The sequence below is a fragment of the Cryptotermes secundus genome, unplaced genomic scaffold (genome assembly GCF_002891405.2).
Source record: "Cryptotermes secundus unplaced genomic scaffold, Csec_1.0 scaffold537, whole genome shotgun sequence".
NCBI classification, from domain to species: Eukaryota; Metazoa; Arthropoda; class Insecta; order Blattodea; family Kalotermitidae; genus Cryptotermes; species Cryptotermes secundus.
Window position 1 is genome coordinate 1,810,045 of NW_019740661.1, and position 14,180 is coordinate 1,824,224.

General features: G+C 41.5%; 1 protein-coding gene across 8 annotated transcripts in view; it reads left to right on the forward strand.

Moving 5' to 3' along the window:
• Window positions 1-14,180, forward strand: part of LOC111872504 (MOB kinase activator-like 2) — a 72,960-nt gene that overhangs the window by 46,306 nt on the left and 12,474 nt on the right. The window contains exons 1-3 of one of the 8 annotated variants that reach the window (XM_023866488.2): window positions 9,288-9,569; window positions 9,764-10,042; window positions 11,903-12,169. The exons of 2 other annotated variants lie outside the window; for them this stretch is intronic. In XM_023866488.2, the coding sequence (XP_023722256.1) occupies window positions 12,084-12,169 (86 nt within the window). In that variant the 5' untranslated portion in view covers window positions 9,288-9,569; window positions 9,764-10,042; window positions 11,903-12,083. Of the gene's footprint in view, window positions 1-9,287; window positions 9,570-9,613; window positions 10,043-11,563; window positions 12,170-14,180 lie in introns of those variants that run through there. 5 more of the 8 variants (XM_023866487.2, XM_033754727.1, XM_023866489.2 and 2 more) reach the window with 5 other exon arrangements.

Sequence of the window (14,180 nt, forward strand, 5' to 3'; positions counted from 1 at the left end):
ACATGAAATAAGAAAACGGAAGGCTAATTGGATTGGTCATGTTTTACGCAGAAACTGCCTTCTAAAAGAAGCTATCGAAGGAAAGATAGATGGGCGGATAGAAGTGACAAGAAGACGAGGAAGAAGACGTAAGAAGATGCTGGATGACCTTGGGGACAGAAGAGGATACTGTCATTTGAAGGAGAAAGCTCTAGATCGCATTAATTGGAGGAATTGTTTTGAAAGAGACTGTGGACCTGTCGTCTTGACAGATTACTGATGATGATGATTATTTTTGCCCCTCTCGGCTGACAGTGATATAGACAGGAATTGCCCTCATCGGTTCAGATCCACATGCATATACCAGTGAACTCATTATAGTGTAATGGATGGTGTCTACGCTCAACACCACAAAATGAAGGCTCCCACCTCACCACACTGCAGCAGTTTCAGAGTGGAAAGGGGTGTGGAGTGCGTTTTGTTTAAAATATGTTTTTTGGGAATGCGTGTACTGCATTAGTCTTGAGGTTTATTTATTGCAGATGTGCGTCTGTTGTTACAAGGCTATCGCATAGATACAACAGATCTTGTTCAGTGTAGTGTATAAAGTAAACTTGTGCAACATTGTAAGATTTGAGGCTTTCACGGCGGTGACTATGAAGAAAGCAGTCTTCTGGGATTTGGCACCGTGTATGCACGGTGCCAAATCCCAGAAGACTGCTTTCTTCATTGTGCAACATTGTTTCTGTTGTTGACTCTGCCAACAGTGGATATTTCTTCTTTGTGTCTTTTGCGGATTATGTAATTTTTAATTCATGTTGATCACAAAATCGTCTTACACCATCTCCTTGGACATTTTCCGTCCTGTAGATTTATAAGTTAATACCATTTTTCGTCACACGTCTTCGTCCATTCTGGCCGCATGGTCCAACCGAACGTCACGATTGAGTAGCCTGTATTTGGGAAATTCCGGGTTAGACTCTCGGCACATTGTTTTGACGAAGGGTTTTCGGGGTTTACCTCTTCTCTGCTTTGTTGTCCACCTTCAGTTTCACACGTGTCGGTATTTCATAGATTTGTACTTGAAGGCCAGTCAGGGACGCGAAGAACCTCTTCACTGTAGGCGTAGAAAAGTTTGCGGATGATACGGACAGCGCGTGTCGCTGTAGGGCAGGCTGAGTCACACAAGTCCTTGTGAAATGTTCCTGCGGGGCATGTGGGAGTGTGCCGAGTGACCAGCTGCCGCCCACGTCGTGTCCAAGTTGGGTTCGCGAACGAAGCTTCGAAATGTGTAATTGCAGATCCTTTTTTGTGTTCTGGTATTATTGAGGAAAGGTTACAAAAAGGAACTTGCATGTGGTTAATATTGGAGTTCATTAAATTAGATGAAGGAATGCGCTGATAGTATTCAATTAAGAAGATTGTTGCAGTAGCACAAAACTGATTTCATTTGCAATTTCTGTTTGTTTTTTGTCAAAATAGTTTGTTTATTTTCTTCCGCCCACATCAATATGAGAGTTAGTGTAGAAAGAAATGAATATATCACTTCTTCGCAAAACAGGAAGGGCCAATATGCCTGTACATAATGTGCAGGGAGATTCTTACCTTCGTTGACCGCCGGCTGCGAGACGCATACGTACGTCGTGTTTTGCCGATCAGTCAATATGCCTGTTGGCCGATAACATTTGGAGTGAAGTTCTTACAATTCACAAATTACAGGATGTGTTGAAGATTCTGTCCCTTTACACGTAGATGTCTTTCGCGATTATTTTATTATAAAACACAGGTACAGCAATTCTTCTTGCACTTATAGTACACTAGATACCAACTTTCATGGGACGGAGCAGGACTTAAGGGGTTAGATGTGGATTCACTGTACTCCAGTAGTGATTATTTTGACTACTTATGTATCCCTGAAAATGAAGCAACGCTTCATCAGAAAAAAAAATGTCAATTGTGAATCTACCTCATCTTCAACGACAGACTGTAGAAGCCAACAGCAAAATTGAACCCTGCTAGCTGGATCGCGCGGCTGCAGGGCATGCGTGGATTGCTGTTGAGTTATATGGTCTAAGCTTCAGAAATTGTGTTGCCCTTCTTGCACTAGACGTTGACACTTCAGTTTCTTGAGCTAGACGTTTAAGTGATTGTATGTGTATCTGTACAATTGTGGCTCCTATGTCATAAAATTTTCCGCAGTAAGCACATGGCGCTTAGGCTTTTGTTTCATGTTTATTAAGAGTCCCGTTGACCTAAGTTTATTCACGAAATTGTGAATTGTGTGCTGGGAACTCTTGCATCACGAAATTTTCGCTGACAGTTCCTAGCGGATCCATATTTCACGTGGATGTCATACAGAAATACACGTTACTCTAAAGTATACCACATCATGACGGAACACACTGCTTATTAATTGTAACTGAGAGCAAACGGCTAATGGAGCTGATAACTGCCGCCCACTGCTGACAAATCTTAAACAAATTCCCACGTATAAATCGCACTGCTCGCCGTGAAACATAATGCTGTTAAGCGGTCCACATAGTTAATGGCTTCTCTTAATTTAAAACGTTATCGACCTTCAGGCATACTGGTTCATCGGTAAAATTCGTATGCGCCTCGCAGCTGGCGGTGCACCGGTCACCGTGAAGCGCAGAGGTGTGAAGCGGTCAACAAAGGCAAGAATGTTCCTGCAGTATCAAAAATGTATGTGCTGCTGCCCCCGGATGTTTTCTGTAATAACGTGTACGAAAATAATCACGTTTATGATTGCAGTGACTGTCTTATAAATGTACACGTACATTCCCGAACACCACACTGAAGATTCTGGAAGTGAACATGGTAAAGTTACTTTTCCATCGACATTGTGAGACAGGAAATGATCTCACATGTTACACAAAGAAAAGTAACGGAAGAAAGTGGGGAAGGAGAACAAGTGACTTTTGCAGTTGTGTTTTAAAGCTACATCTGTTTTACAGATAGTACATGGTTATGACGAAATTCTCGGTATATTCGCGTTCTGTATAAAAGTCAGGTATTAATGTAATAATGTGACCAGCATAGGGTTTTTAGTTAGAAATACGATTGGCTTCATGACTACTTTCTTCCACGCTTCTGTTATATTATTTCTTTACTTCCTTTCTAAACTTATTTAAGCTAATTATCCTGTATTCGCAATGTAAAGACAAGCTAATCAATCCTTCGAGAATGGAAAAGTTCACACATTCAAGAATTACAGTAAATCAGAGCATATTAATATGTTCACGTGTAGGAGGGTACGCGTGACGAAAATAACGGGTTCTAGTTCGGATGATTGGATTTATTAGCACTTCGGTTACAGTATCTATTAATTAACATCGATACAGCGCTATCGCTGATTTACACACTTTCCCGTTCACCTTTGCACACACACTGAGATTCTCAGTCTTCACTAGTGGCCTCCTAGTAACGGATCTCAACACAGGAACTAGCACTTCAGATAACTATGAAGTCTTCTTGCCATTTCTTGTTCAGTCATCCCTGAACCTCGGAACTCAACCAGAAACTCTCCTGGACTCTTAACTATACTGCACTCTGAACTAATCTAAGCTCCTACAGGTCTTCGTTATATAGGCTTCGCACGGACAACACAGAAGACACAAATTACGTCAGATAGTTTATTGGCGCGCTGAGTGTTGCCTAGCAACGAGCTATAACATTCGTCCACTGAGACATATCTTCCATTGTTACACGTTGGAACGTGTTTACCGAGCCGTTGCCTAGAAACGCTCTGAGCAAATCCGTTACAATATTGAGAGCGAATTACATTCGGAGAATGCTTGCTACCATCCAGTTTCGCATTTCTTGCCTTCCCTTCAACGGGGTTGTCAGAGAAAAAGATGCTGAAGAGAGTACTGAGACCTACGAATGAAAAAGTGTCGGAAGTTGGAGAAAATTGCGTAGTGAGGAGCTTCATAGTTTGTAGTCTTCACCGAATATTATTAGAATGCTAGAATCTAGGAGGATGAGGTGGATGGGTCATGTAACACGCATGTGAAAGATGAAACATGCACAGTTTTAGTTGGAAAACCCTGAAGGAGGATGGCCCACTTGCAGAGACGTAGGAGTAAATGGAGGATACCAATAGGTTGGATCTATGAAAAACAGGGGAGCGCACTGATTTTTAATTGGGGAGACCGAAGAAAATTACGAAAACCCTCAGGATGGCCGACAGCCTACTCGTAATTCGAATCGCTTACGTCCAGTACACGCGCGTTGATCATTATCGGTACAGTGACCTGCTAGATGAGGCGGAGAGTTGTCGATGCTATGAAAGAGATTTCTTGCCCAGGAAAATGGCAGCTTTTACGACTCGCTGAGTGAGAGAAACTACTATTAACCGTTTCATTGTTAATTGAACTTTTTTCTTGTGGGGGGTTCCTTCAATCCAAGACTCTCGAAGTTATATATCTAGTGTACACAAAAGAGAATGCAGTTTGTTTAAATTGAACTTAGCGTCGAAATAATGTAGGGTTTTGTTGATCAGAACAGGATTGAGCAGGCTCTGTGTCAGGTTAAGTTTTGTGTTAAGTAACATTGAACCAAAATGCGTGTTAAGTTCAGAGACGGAGAGCTCCCGTGAGCTTTCACGGCCCACATCATTTAAAGTACTACATCTTATTGCTTATTTGGAGCGGTGTGTGGGCCTGGCACGTTTCCTGTGTGCGATAAAGCGTCCCGCATCTGTCGCTGCGAAACGGCAGCCTTAGGTTTAACAACGAGGTGGGGGTGGTGCACACCAATAGACTACAGATCACTGGATTATACTCTAAGTACTCTGTATTTAGTGTAGCTTTGCCAGGGCGTGACATCACAAGGAAAACGTGGAAAAGGAAATTCTGAGATCTATTTCGTGTTAGCCACTAGCCTGAAGGCGAGGGTTATGTTTCATACTTCGTGACGAGACAACGCTATAGTTTGCGCCGGTCTGCACTGCTCACAGTCACGGCTCGCCGCACAGCCGCCGTCAGGTGTCGAAGTCGCTCGCGTTACACGTACTTATCAGCACCACGTCAGAAAGCTGTATGTCCAGTTGGTAACGTGTTAACCAACCGAGAAACGTGGTGTAGTGTGCTAGGGTAAGAAAAATTGGATTCTTCATCGCGGCAGAAACTTCAAGATATTGCTAAACTATCAGACTGGACGGGTTAGCGTAGTTGGTATAGGAACTACACGTAGCTACGGGCTGGATGACTGAGGAGTCGGAGTTCTAGTCGCAGTAAGGCCAAGAATTTTCTCTTCTCCACGTTGTCCAGACCGGCTCTGGGGTTCACCCAACCTATCCAATGGGTACCGGTGCTCTTCCCCCGCGGGTAAAGCGGCCGGTGCATGAAGCTGACCACTCACCTCTAGCCAGTGCCTGAGGTCAAGAAAATGTGGGTCTACACATCCACTCCACCATACGTCTTCATGACGTAATGCTTAGTTAAGCGCAGGGACAGGTTTACCTTTACCCGGGATTTGTACATAGCTTTTAGACCGCTTTTGTCTCAAAGACATGCTTCTTATGGACATCATGCTGTTCTAGAAAACCTCGGCTTCGTTCTTTTCCCCATACTGACTTCTGAGTTGTAACGTCATGTAGTTGGGAGACAGTCCGACGTTACGGAAGAACATACTGTCTCCATCTTCATGGCCGAAGATAAAGTCAAACAAGAAAACAAAGCAGGTGATAAACACTTCTGCCAGGATATTGAATACCACTGAGCCACGAAAGTAACATTTTACTTTATTTCTTCAGAGCGTTAGCCAGGCAAATAGGATTAACATGAACGCTTCGTAAACAAAACTGCTCATGGAAACAAGAGATAACTTCATGGAGTTGAGCCCTTCTTGAGAAGCCACCAGTTGTGCAGCTACTCTGGAACTTCCAAGTATTTTATGGAACCCGAAGGTCCATTACCGTATTCACAAGAGCCATCCACTACTCCCTATCCTGAACCAGATCAATCCAGTTCATACTACCCCATCTTATCTTTTTTAGATTCATTTTAATATTATCTATTCACATACATCGTGGTCTTCCTAGTGGTCTCTTTCAATCCGGTTTTCACACTAATATCCTATATGCATTCCTCTTCGCCCCAATTCGTGCTACATTACCCTACACATCTCATCGTCCTTGACTTGGTCATTCTAATTATACAGCCTACACATTGGGTTTGTTTATTCGTTTGGTTTCAGCTCGGTCATTTTAATTTATGTATTTATTTTTATTACTCTGTTTTGTATCTCTTGTTTATTGTATTATTATTATTAAACAAGATATACAAAACAGAATAACAAATAAAAACGACAAAGCGGACGCCAGACGTATAAAAAAACAAACGGGTAGGCTGCCCACTGATTTATTATTGAAGTTCCGCGGTATTTTGAATATGGAAAGGTAGTATAATCGTTAGTTTTGTAACCGTGGGCCCTGCCACTGGTTCCGTCCATTAAGTTCATGCGGTACTGTGTCTTTATATCAATAACGGATGGATTGTGTCGCCCAAGAATGCGAAATTTGGCACTGAAGTAGTTCATGCACCTACTCACAAATTCTGTATAACCACGTTTTATTTTTGCACATTAAAAATTACAAGTGGTGCCGTTCCGGCCCACCCATCATAAAATTAGGTATGTTTACTTATTTATTTCCACTTGTCATTTGTTTTACTATCCAGATACTGTTGGATCGTTTTCTAATACAAGTGTATTCAATGAAGAAAGCAATCTTCTGGGATTTGGCACCGTGTATATGTGGTGTTAACCGACGTTTCGGAGGAATGTATCGCCTCCATCTTCAGGGTAGAAGGAAAAATATAAGAAATCCGCAAGCGAAGAGACCGTGAGAACCGGTAAAAGCAGACTGCTTTCTTCATAGTCACCGCCGTGAAAGCCTCAAATCTTACACAAGTGTATTCGTTTGTCCCACGCAGAAGACGGCTAAGAAACGAATCGACAGTTTTTCAGAGGATTGACGTCTGAATAAAGGTGGCTGGTTTCAGTTGTACAATTGTGGAGGCCGAATAGAATCCTGCGTACTTGGGCATGTGGCGACAGTGTTTTCAGTGCAGAAGAAAACATTTCATTGTCTGAAATAGTGATGCGTATTCCGTTACGAAGCAAAATATGGTGACTCAGTAATATTAATCTCAGAATTTCATAAAACATTAACAGGAATCAACAAACAGCAAAGAAAAGTAGAAAACTGCGAGGCAGAAAGAAGCTCTTGGTAAGTTTCTGGCTATTGGTCTTCTGTGGAGAAAGAGTCCCGTTTAAAAGTAACGAGATTGGCATCAGACAGCCGTGCGTATCTTTAAAAAGGCCGAGCTTCAATTATTCACTGCACTTTGGAGTTGATGAATCGTTTAGTATTCCTGACCGAGCCACTTAGACTGATCTTAATGATAACAAGACGAAATGTGCGATAGTGAAACACGGCCCCGTTCTGATCACGTCGAATCATTCACTTTACCGTCTATGCTGAAGACAGATCCTCGGAGAGATGTTTGATGCAGAACAGTTATCTAAGAAAACCGAATAATGGCAGACAAGGTATTAAGTGTCATGGTCGAGTGGTTAGCACACCACTTTCGTGTTCCAGAGGCCCCGCCTTCAAATTTTGGCCTGGGGACCAGCTGCCCTGACCCATGTTCTTTTTTATTTTCATCACTGTCTCATGAAATTGCAAGATAGTACTCCACGATCTCATCCTTCCTAATCCACTTCCTTTTATTACTCACTAGATTTCCATCAATATGACATCGTTTAGTCTTACCCCGTGTAAGCCGGTGCGTTAATAACAACAAACTCCGTGGCCTGTAGCCCGCAAGCGAACTATACCGACCGAGCGACCGCCGCTTGTCGGAGAAGTTCGAGAATGAAATGAAAGATGTTAGTGNTCCAACTGGGTCCACTCGGCACGACGGCCACTGATTGGTCTATTGTAGCCTGCCCCGGGTGATTATGATGATGGAGAATTTAGTGGAATGAAGATTGGCAGGGGAAACCGAAGTACTCGGAGAAAACCTGCCTCAGCCACTTTGTCCACCACAAATCCCACTTGACCAGACCCGGGATAGAACCCGGGCCGCCCCGGTGGGAAGCCAGCGACTAACCGCTTGAGCTGTGGCGCGTGTCGGAGAAGTCAGTGCCAACTACTGCGGATAGAGGGTGTCACGTGGTCAGCGCAGCGGATCCCCATGGCTGTTAATCTCGGTTTTCTCGCTGTTTCCTTGAAATAGCTCCTCAGTTAACTTCACGAGGCTGAGTGAACCCTGTTAGAGGACCACTACTTCTCAGAAAATCTGGTACCACCGGAAATCGAACCCGGGACCTCTGGATCTGTAGCCAGGAACTCTGACCACTAGGCCGCAGAGGCAGTTAATACGCTGTTATAAGCTTTTTAGTCCTGTTCAACACACGGCTCACCTTAATGGCGGTATATTTTAAAAGTCCAGTGGATTGCATGGGGAAGTGGAGAGGTGCAAATTCAGTTAGACCTAGGCAGCGTCTACACGAGCGCACAAAATGCGTCCGCTGTAACGAATGTACTTTGCTGAGGACACCACACAGTGGCATAATGCGGTGCATAGTTTCATTGCAGACAAGAAAACTACGCATCGCATTCTGCCACTGTGTGGTGTCCTCAGCAACGTCCTGAGCAAAGTACGTTCGATACAGCGGACGCATTTTGTGCTCTCGTGTAGACTCTGCGTAAGACTATAACACTCATTCTCATAGATACGTCAGATATAACGACAACCCCGTCTGTTTTCAAAAGACGCAGTGCACTGATAACGGCAGTTCACCCAGTGCAGGTAAATATTGCCTTTCGCGAGAAAGCTGGCAAACCGGATTTAGCATTACGATAGTTGGTGCTCCTGTTAGAATGATAATCTTTAATGCGTTGTTACTGAAGAGTTTATCCGTAAAGGGTAACAGTTGTATAGACTGGAAAATTGTCCCAGCAAGCCCATAAAAATCTTGTGGAATTACATACGTAATAAGCATATATTGGCATATCCTACTTAAAAATATACATGTATATTGCCATCCCTCAGCTATAGACCCTCTGCATCGCATTGCCCATCTCTTGCATCCTGATGAAACTCAAGACTTCAGGGGTTTGCTAGGTGCATGAACACAAGGACTGCCGCATGATACAATTAACAATCATATCTTGGAGTCGATAGCATCTCTTACATGTCTGTACACAAGTGCCCCACCTGCACGCCAGAGGCGCTCTTGCGGAGTGTTTTGTTCTTTGAAGAGGAAACGCGTTCTACGCACATGTTGCGTGTGGCTGTTGTAGTGCAGAGAGTTCAGTATTCAGTGAGTGAGGCTGCTGTTAGCGGTTGTTGGATCCGTTAATGTAGGTCTATGTAGGTGATTGGTGGTACGTAAGCCATCTCACTAGTATTCCATTGGGGAGGAAACAGATTTTTTCCTCGTGAACTCTGGACGATAGTGACAGTTCCCATACAACTGAAATCATCGTCTGTTCTTGTGGAATGTCCGACTGTTTATTGAAGATGTTCTATACGCGCTATGAATTGTTTTATGAGCTGGTAATTTCAACATACAACTTTTGTTGATCGTATTATTACATCGTAATTGCTTGGTGTAAGGAAATAATGGAACGTATTTTAAGAATGGATTAATTTCAGTATATTTTACTTACTGACTACACGTGTTCTTGCTGTAAAACGTCTGGATCCCAAAATTTATAACGGTGTGCATGCCAAATTTTTCCCTTTTACAGATAGGTGGCCTGTATGTTTGTGTCAGTGGTGTATGTGCATTTGCATCTGAAATGAGTGACTACAGCCGTTGAATGTGCAAGGGTGCAACGCTAAATTTGCCATTGGAGGATCACAACTATTAAAAGAAGTTTGTGCCACCTGTCGGGTTGTGTATGTGGTGTATGTACGTGGGACGGCCGTTTTGGCCGGTGGATCTCTGAAGCGTAGTGGTCTGACGCAAGTCGTCGAGCTTAGATTGGTGATCATGCGCAGCGACACTATGTTGCCTCAGTAAGAAGGTAGACGTCGAGTTCATAGGATCGTTGTTATTAGTAGATACCGTGTGCTTTTCCCACGTGCCAGTTGCTTGTTTTTAATTGATATATTTCTTTTAGGGAAATAACACATTTAAAAAGCCATAGCTCAAGTGGTTAGTCGCTGGCTTCCCACCGCGGCGGCCCGGGTTCGATCCCGGGTCTGGTCAAGTGGGATTTGTGGTGGACAAAGTGGCGCTGGGGCAGGTTTTCTCCGAGTACTTTGGTTTCCCCTGCCAGTCTTCATTCTACCAGTTGCCCCACAATCACCCTCATCTATCATCTGGGGCTGGTACAATAGGTCAGAAGTGGCCGAAGTACACGGGACTTAGTCCCACCCCACTAGCAATAAAAAACAAATTTAAAATGAAAACAAATGCCACCTATTCAGTCAAAACTTGGTAACAAAACATTGCACAGCCAGACCTGAGAGGTGGTAGATAACGTCCGTTCATTTATGAAAAGTGAAGCTGCTGCAGGTCAGGTACAAGAGAGAGTAGTGTAAGGTCAACCGGAGTTTCAGAAAGAAGTTTACAGAGAATTCTGAGTGAAGGTTCTCGACGTGAAAAAGAAGGCGCTATGCTCGGAACTCCCAGGAAATACCAGTAAAGTCCCCGTTATCCGGCATGTATGGGACTGGCGTGTGCCGGCTACGTAAATATGTCCATTGCGTGGGGAAACCTACAGAATACTTCTGCTGTAGTGGTTCTTTGGGGGGATTGATACGTGAAAGATTCCGAATGCATGTGTTGTAACGCGTTCACATATTGAAGAAGCCTCTACTGTAATGCATGTGTGTTAAGAGAGATGATAAATGTTGAGCAGTTGGTGGAATGAGAACTGGTAGGGGAAATCGAAGAGCTTGGAGAAAACCAGCCCCAGTGCCACTTTGTCCACCACAAATCCCACATTACCTGACCTGGGTTCGAACCCGGCCGCCGCAGTGGGAAATCGGCGACTAACCTCCTGAGCTGTGGCCCGGCCACGGCCTTCAGTGTACCTTCACAGGTTATAGGTTGAATCACCACTTAGTCCATGCTTTCATGTGCATTCAGCCACACAGGTTCACCATCAGGTATACATGGTGATTTGTATAAATTGTTATACTATGTTATATAGCTTCTGAGGGCTGTGCAACTGAATAATTTATTATTTAAACCAATTTGGTGCATTTAACCAAAACAAACAAGAAAGAATAAGTCAACACAATACATTATTTTACAGCAGTTAAAAAAATTGTAAATAATTTTTTATATTAAATTTGAACAGGTACGAAACTGGTTTAAGTAATACAGTATTTGGACACAACCCTCACAAGCTAGCACGCGGTAGCATACATGGTTGAGGCACTGTGCTACAAGCCAGAAAGTCGCGGGTTCAAGTCCCCATGAAGTGGATTTTTTCAGTTTACCTAACCCTTCCAGCCGCATTGTGGCCATGGGGTTGACTCAGCCTCTGACAGAAATGAATACCAGGAATCTTCATGGGAGGTAAAGGGTGGCCGGTGCACAAGGCTGACAACCTTACCACCATCTGTGAGCTGATTGTCTAGAGAAGATGTGGGTGCCTCCATGTCTTACAATGCTATGGGCCTTCACATCCTGTTACAGGGATACCTTTTTTTATAGCTTTTTACCTCAGGAGCTATATAATACTGTAATACAGTATTGCAATTTACAGGAATCATTACAAATGCCTGACGGTGAGCCTGTGTGTCCAAAAACTTGTCCTTGAATGTACTTGAAATCTTGGACTAATTGGTGTTTCAACCAATAACCTGTGACATTGTATTGAAGGCTGTATGTATGAGTGTGAGTGATCATTCATCTGCTGTACTATTGTCAGTTCACAAGACGTGACTTCCTTCATTTGCCCTTAAGTCATGACTACCTGGACCCCCAGTCTCATTTCTGGAATGATAAAGAAATGAGTTGAATCATACAGAAGGGTCATTTTGCCCTGCTGTACTCAGTGATGATGGATGTTGATAATTGTGATAATTCAATGATGTGACTGCTGAAGCGATATGAACACTTTGACATTGGTCCCAGAGAAAGTAGGTGGGTTGCTTGGAGCAGTGGTTCATCAGTGCCTGTCTACTCTGTGTCCCAGGTAAATCCATGTGTGTTTATATGTAGCCACCAATTCTGCACATGATGAACAAACTTTCTATGCATGGTTGAAAATGTACAATAATAAAACAGAACCTCATTTAGAAACTGAAAAGTTTTGAATACTTGAAATATCTTTGGACTAATAACTGTTAGGTGACAGATATTTACAGTGCTTTGCTATTAACCCAAACACTTCTCATACTTCCTGACTGCTGGCCTGAAAAAGCATACCACCAGTAACTACTGGTTAACTCTGATATGAACTTAAAATAACTCATAGCTGTGCAATATCAGTAAGTGTTGCTGAAATGATTCATAACATATAGGCATTCAGCCCGAGTGAATAAGGCTGCAGTAGTGTTAAACAGTGTGTTAATAAGTGGTTATCGTGAGGGCTGTGGTTCAAGATTACAGTCTTGTGCGATATGATGCCACCATGGTATCATATTTTATAAGACCATAAACTTTCAGTGCCATGAGGATGGCATGTCTTGTATGGATATAGTTTAATATGTAGTGTATTTTTATACATTTTTAACTCATAAACACTTACTTGAAAATTTACTATTCCAGTTTTCCCCCCCAAAATTCAAATAAAATATGTAATTGGATTACTATAGGAATAATAACATCCTGTAAACGTAAAACAGTAATCTATATGGCATGTAGAAACAGTAATAATTCAGAATTAAGAAACTATTATAAAAAATACTGTAAAATTTTATCTAAGGTAATTAAGGAAGCTAAAAAACTAAAATATGATAACAAAATTCAAAATTCCAGAAATAAAAGTAAAACCATATGGCATATAGTAAAATTGGAAACTAATAAGGGGCCAAATAATGAAAAAATATGCACATTAAAAGTGGCCGGAAAATGGATTAGAGAAAAACAAGTAACTGCGGAAACCTTTAACAATTACTTTTTATATGTAGCTGAAAATAAAAATGCAAAAAATAAACAAAGTAATACTAATATTAGTTACCTTCCAGATACTACTCCCATTCAGTATTTAATGAAAACTTTTATAAATCCCTTTCCACATATTAAACTTAAATCTTTATCAACTAAGGAAGTTGAATATATAATTAAATCTCTCAAATCAAAACACACTTATGGATATGATGAAACATCCACTAAAGTATTAAAATTGAGTTCCATTTTCATTAGCTCTCCTTTGACTTGCATATGCAACAGTTCATTATCACAAGGAATTTCCCAGATCGTTTAAAATACTCAGAAATAATACCGCTGTTTAAAAAAGGTGATAAATCAAATATTTCCAACTATAGGCCTATATCACTTTTAACTTCGTTCTCTAAGGTATTAGAAAAAGCTATGAGCATTCAATTGATTGAGCACTTAAATAACAATAACATTTTAGTGGAAGAACAATTTGGTTTTAGAACAAAATCTTCAACAGATGAGGCTATATACAAGTTAGTGAATGAAATCTGTAAGACATTAAACAACAAAAACCCAATAAGAGGCATTTTTTGTGACCTCGAAAAGGCCTTTGATTATGTTAATCATGAAGTTCTGTTGTCGAATTTGGAGTTCTATGGGATAAAAGGTAAAACTAAACTATAGCTTGAATCTTATTTCAGAAATAGATATCAGAGGGTTTTAATTACAAATATAAATCTTAATCATAATGAATTTTTGACATGGGGCAAAATTAGACATGATGTACCGTAAGGTTCGATTCTGGGTCCATTGTTATTTCTCATTTATATAAACGATTTACCCAAAACCTGTATTATTTGCAGATGATACTAGTTTGTTAGTTAAAAGTTCAAAGTAAAACAACTTTCTATAAATTTTAACAAAACATTCAATTTACAGCTAGAAATAATAATCCTAAATCTGAAATAAAAATTGTATATGATAAAAAAACAAATTACATCTATATCCAATATTAAATTTCTTGGAACATTCATTGATGATACAATGAGCTGGAAATACCACATTGAATATATTAGTTCAAAACTAAGTGCAGTCTGCTACAT